Source organism: Cryptomeria japonica, chromosome 4 (genome assembly GCF_030272615.1).
Source record: "Cryptomeria japonica chromosome 4, Sugi_1.0, whole genome shotgun sequence".
In the NCBI taxonomy this organism is placed as follows: Eukaryota; Viridiplantae; Streptophyta; class Pinopsida; order Cupressales; family Cupressaceae; genus Cryptomeria; species Cryptomeria japonica.
The window spans coordinates 9,695,587-9,701,634 of NC_081408.1; the positions used below are offsets into that span (position 1 = coordinate 9,695,587).

The following is a 6,048-nucleotide window of genomic DNA, read 5'->3' on the forward strand; positions in this document are numbered from 1 at the left end:
CAATTTCCCATGACTAACTAAAGCCTCATTAGTACATTCAAAGTCAATTTATTAACCACTACTTTAGTCATTTTTGTTTCAAACTAATGGTCTCTATAACTCCATCAAGTGATCCCATGATCTGAAAAAGTAGTAGTAGTCTCATTGCATATTTATACTCCATTTTTTTTACTTTAATTCAATGTATTGTGGTCACATTCATATTGAACATATCCAAATCTGTAGCCAAAAAAACACCATCACCAATCTTAATTGTTAACCAATTGTTTAGCATGGTACAAGTCTTCAATAGTGTCCTTTATTTCGATGAACCTATCTATTTGTATGTTTTTATTATAAGTTGCAACCCAAATAAAAGTTAGAACAAGAAAAAATTGTTCCTGACACCTAATATTTGAGCTTATCAATCAAGCTCTATATCAAATTAAAAGAAGTAGAAGTGTAAAATATGCTCAATATACTAATTTATGACAAAAGGTATGTGAAAAAATAATAATTGCAAGAAAATAAAAACAAAAACCATACCACATCTTAGTGATTTGTGCAAAGAAAACCCTTTAAAGAGAAAAATCCCAATACAAAGAAACTTATTGTGTTATTCAATATCAAATGGTAGAGGAGCTTTTTCTAAAATTTTGCTCCGAAACAATACTGAGCATTAAAGAATATGTTGAGCTAGAAGAAAATGTCAATCCTCGAAAGGTGCCCTTCGATAAGGATTCCTTATTTTCAAGATCTCCTCCTTTATTATGTTCCATTCTTATCCAAATTTCATTCAATTATTTACACATGACTAGTTTGAATCTATTATTTATCTTTATTTCTTAAAGAATTACAAACATAAGCTAAAATATTGTCATAACATCACATCATTTTATTTCTATATCATCATCATACCAAAAACACATAATCACATAAACACAAACTGAAATCAAATTATTGATAAAAGATGTCCTTGCAATAATCAGTTATCCATATTCTCTTACGACTATGACAAAATATGAGATCAAAATTTAAAGGTGGTCTAGGAGCTGGAGGCTATAAAAAAACGAATCCCTCTGGATGCTCCTCTGCTCTCCCTTGTGCCTCTCTCAAGCTAACATTCTCCATTGTCAATGCATCCATCCTCTACGGTACTTGTATATCTGATACTCTCATCTGACGAAGTGTCTCGAGCTCTCCTCGCAAACGATCTTGGCCTGTTTCGAGTCCATCTATCTTAGCACATAGTTGCTGCATACGATCTTGCTCTTCTTTGAGTCCATCTATCTTAGCACATAGTTGTTGCATCTCTATCTGATGAATTGTCTCGAGCTCTCCTAGCACACGATTTTGCTCTACTTTGAGTGCATCTATCTTAGCACATAGTTGTTGCACAGGATGTTGCTCTACTTTGAGTGCATTTTTCTCGGCAAATAGTTGTTGCACACGATCTCGCTCTAATTTGAGCGCATAATTCGTAGCATATAGTTGTTGCAGCTCTATCTGCATTTGTCTCTCCCTCTCTCGGGCCTGATCAGGTTGGATCTGCAGACTATTCCGTTCTGCTTGAGCTTGGTCTCTCTCAGTTAGGGCCACACCTCTCACAAACTCTGCCCTTGCTAATCTCTCATAAAGTTGATCCATCTCTACCATAGCAGCATATATTTTTTCCATGGCCCTATCGCACTCTCGAGTGTTAGCTGCGAAACACAAAAACCAAAAAATGTTAGTTCCATGTATCTCGAATCACAAGAAGCTCTAACTATTTTCTAAACACATACTCATCTATGTTTATGAAAACTCAGCGCGCGCAAAAACATATTTGATTTATGTGATTATTAACAGGTCTGACTGTGGTGTAATGACTATCAGGTTAATTCAGCAGTTGTGACATTTAGAATTCTTAAAAAATGTGATCTAATCCTGCCTGAGATATTTGAAAGGAAAAGAAAAGAACATTTCAAGGCAGCCTATAATCTCTGCCAACATTCCGAAAACTAAGAAACCTTTAAGGTTGACCATAACCTAGAAAATTTAATTATCAAACAGTAAATGGCAAACCATAATGCAGTAACTACGAAAGAGAGACTTACCAGTTACTGAAGATGCAGTTCTTGTTGCAGATGCCTCTGAAGACGATAAGGTAAAACGGGGATATGCAGCGGAATTGGTAGTGGAAGTTGGTCCTGATGAAAATGACATCCCAGATGTTGGTACGGTTACAGCAGCAGAAGTAGTGGTCTGTGCTAGTGCAGTCCCTTCACCAGATAAAGGAATTGTAATTGTAGGTGCACTGGTGGTTGATGAAGACGAAGCAACAGTTCGAAACGCATTTGATGGTTGCGATACAGAGGAGGATTGAGTTGCTGAGGAAGTGGGCGGATTTCCCACCTGAGTGTTGGAAGGCGTGGGTGGAGTAAATGCTATGCCCGGAGTGCGGAAAGACAGATCCACATCCAGAGCAGAAGATTGCGAAGGGATTGCAAAGAATGGCGTAGGTGGACAAACCGCAGGGGCGTCGAAGAGAGCCGTAGACGGGTAAGCCGTAGCGCCGCCGAAGAGAGGCGTAGGCGCGTAACTCGCAATGCGGGGGAAGGATGGTGCAGGCGCGTAAGACGCAGTGGCACCAAAGAAAGGCGTAGGCGCGTAACCCGCATTGGCGATGAAGGGGGTACCAGGGGCGTAAGTCGCAGTGACGCCGGGGAGAGGCGTAGGTGTATCAGCCGCAGCGACTGATACGGGGAATTCGAATCCTCTGTTCGCCATGGCTAAAGTTCAAGTAATGCCGAAAAAGGATTAAAATTGAAAACTGAATCCTTGGACCCTAGGGTTTTGTAAAATAAACAATCTGTTGCTCCTGTAAGCGTGTTACCTGGTTTGGTTTGTTAAAGCATTCTCCACTGGGCTTTATATGATATCATAGGACACCAGTTGGGTTGGGTAGGATTGGCCGACCATATAGTAATAGAGGATTTATTATTTTATTTTAAAAAAATCTTTAAGAACGTAGGGCTAGTGTATATTTGTGCTAATTATTTATTATAATTTTGCAGTATTGTTAGTTGAAAATTATATTATTTTAATTATATTTGTGTCTTATAAATTATAACTATTTTATTTGAAGAAAATGATATTTAATTATGAAATATTAATTATAATTCTAATTTTAATAATATAGTATTAATAATTATTTAGGTTATTTAGTGTGGTTATTGTTTATTAAAATTAAGTATTTCTCATTGTTATCGTATCTATGGCTTGTAGAATGATACTTTGGGGGAAGGCAATTAGTTCTTTAATGACGTTTGAACTGGCTTAGTCTCAAGTCTTATAATTGACAAGATATAGAGTAGGGTTTCTTTTATAAAATATATAAAATGTGAGTTTGTTTTTTAATCTGCAAAGTAGTTTTATTATGTTCTCTTGGTTTTGTATGAGAGCATGGAGGCAAAACAAAGCATTTGGTATTTCATTTATTGAGAAAGATACTAAACTTGGATTTTGACGAAATTCTTGCATACTAGTTGAATCATCTTGTCCCCAATTTTGCATCACTTGATATAATCTTAATTGTGGTTCATATATTGTAGAGAGCTAAAACATAATATAGAGTATAGTATAATAGATGAAATTTAATGTTCATGGGATTTTTTGATTTCAAAAAGAAATGGATGAGGTGTCATTAGCCAATAGAATATTTACTCTTATGAATAAATAAAAGTGTACTTCAATGTTTATAATTTTTAATAAAAATATTTGTAATAGTTACCCTTACATATAACTATTAGTCAACTGACAACTAAATCATAATAGAGAATATAGTATAATAGATGAAATTTAAGATGAAATAGTTTACTTATTTCTTTGCGTAGTGTGAATCAAATCCCTATAAAATAGCTAATAAATTTTATTATGTTTTCAGAAATAAAATTTGTAGAAATTTTATGTTATATAAAAGAGTCACTTTATTTACATTTTTTTTGGCTGGGTAATAGGCCGAAGCCGATATTTTATCACTTTATATATAATATTATGAATAGATAATGAAAAAAATTAAAATATACATATATTTGTTATTATTTCTATAGTATAAATTCACATTTCTCAAGTTATAAAATTGTGAAAAATATTTTATAGCTATTTGATTGGCCAAAACAATTTGACACAAATTTCATTAACTGCAACAGTCACTTTTTTATACAAAATTTCCATACATAATCTAGATCAATGAGGTAGCTTCTATAATATAAAGATCTAAATAAATATAAAATGTATGCCCTACACATAAGGGGTGCAACAAGGCAACACAAAGATGTGCTATAAAAAATATAACTTACATATCATAAAAAATATTTAGAAACAATTTTTTGTGCACAAAAGAAGAACTCCTCATGGATAAAATTTAACTTTAGCCTTTTCTTTTCTTTTTTGAAAGATGACATTAGTAGAATTTGGTCTATTCCTGAAGGAGACCTTTTCCTCTTGACCTATATCCATGTATGCTCGGATTGGGAGGAGAAAACTAAATTTTGATCCACCTCATTTAGTGGGAATTTCTCCTCATATCCTTTAAACAAACTAAATCAACATGATCATCACCCTTTCTAAATGTCCCATTAACTAGTGATTCTTTTAAACAAGCAACAAAAAATGTTGGTAGGATGTGATTGCTTATCCTTGAGAAAAGATTGGATCTCTATATAAGAACAATGTAATATGCATCTCAAGTAAAAACCCTTGCACCTTGCACATGTTGTTTATTTGGGGAGAGAAATAGAAGATCCAGGTGAACAAGTTGGAAAAGGGAGCTAGAAGAGCTTGAAACCATCTTAGGGTAAACTAGATAATGGTTAGATTTGGCTTCAATGCACCACATGGGAGAATTGTGAGACACCTAAATAAAAAACTTTAACTATTTACATAATGATGTATCATGAGTCAAGTAAAAAAACACCTCCTACATTTAAAATAATTACTTTCATAAGCTACATATTTTGACTAGACTCTCTTGCCAACTTTCAATGAGATATCAACTAGGAGCCCCATGAACAAATCCATCTCTACACAAACTCGAGCACATGTGGTAATTGTATAATTTATTGGTTCTTTTAATAAACATGTAAACTTAGCCAAACCATTTGCACTCATTCTCAAACAGTTCAACTCCAAAAAATGGAGAGGGAGATCTTTTGATATTGATCTGATTTCGTTCACTGGTGGTGTTTGTCAAGGTTGTGTGCTCGGTAAGAATCTCAAGGATTCTTTTAATTTGAGTAGAGCCCACCATGCTACAGTAAATTGGACCTAGTTCTTAGTGACTTCATGTTCGTTCTCACTACATTTTTTGGGGGCCCCTAATGTATGCTCACATCGAAGGATGAATTCTCTTAGCATACATGGGCGTAATTTCTAAAGTAAAAGAGTGACATCTTTAATTTAATTAGGATGTATAAAGAATTTGTAGAGAATTATCATGGTCTTTCTATTAGACAGATATGCACAAATAGTGAAAAGGAGTATGTCAATCTGAAATTCCAAGACATTGTTTTCATCATGGCATCCTTTTTGGCTACTCTTCTAGGGAGAATTTACTCTGCTAAATGGTTTAGGAGAATAGCATTTGAAGGTCCTTCTAAATGTGTTTTGTTAAAATTGATCCCCATTCAATTATACTAGAATAGATTATGTTTACCAAAAGAAGCAACATTCTCTTGGGCTTCTCTTCAAGGGAGAATTTTAACTACTGAATGGTTTAGCAGAATAGGCTTTGAAGGTCCATCTATATGTGTTTTCTGTGAACACCATGATGAGTAATTCAATCATATCCATTTAGGATGTCTCTTTTCCCAAAAATAGTAGAGATGGTTGTGTTCCAAACTAGGATGAATCGCTTCTAGACCGGTGTTTGTATTCTAGTGTAATTTAATTTTCATAATTTTTAATATTTGATTTTATATATAAATTATTCCTTAGTAGCTCATTTATTGTTAGCATAAATAGGAAAATATTTGGCTATGCTTAGTTTTTATTTCTTTTCTTGAGATATGTATTTAATTTCTTACCTTC

General features: G+C 34.0%; 1 protein-coding gene across 1 annotated transcript; it reads right to left on the reverse strand.

Moving 5' to 3' along the window:
* Nucleotides 1–1,128: 1,128 nt before the first annotated feature.
* LOC131874838 (uncharacterized) lies at nucleotides 1,129–2,748 on the reverse strand. The gene is made up of 2 exons (XM_059218758.1): nucleotides 2,076–2,748; nucleotides 1,129–1,682 (listed from the first exon to the last, which is right to left on the reverse strand). The coding sequence occupies exons 1-2, from the start codon at nucleotides 2,746–2,748 to the stop codon at nucleotides 1,129–1,131; spliced, it is 1,227 nt and encodes a 408-aa protein (XP_059074741.1).
* Nucleotides 2,749–6,048: the final 3,300 nt, after the last annotated feature.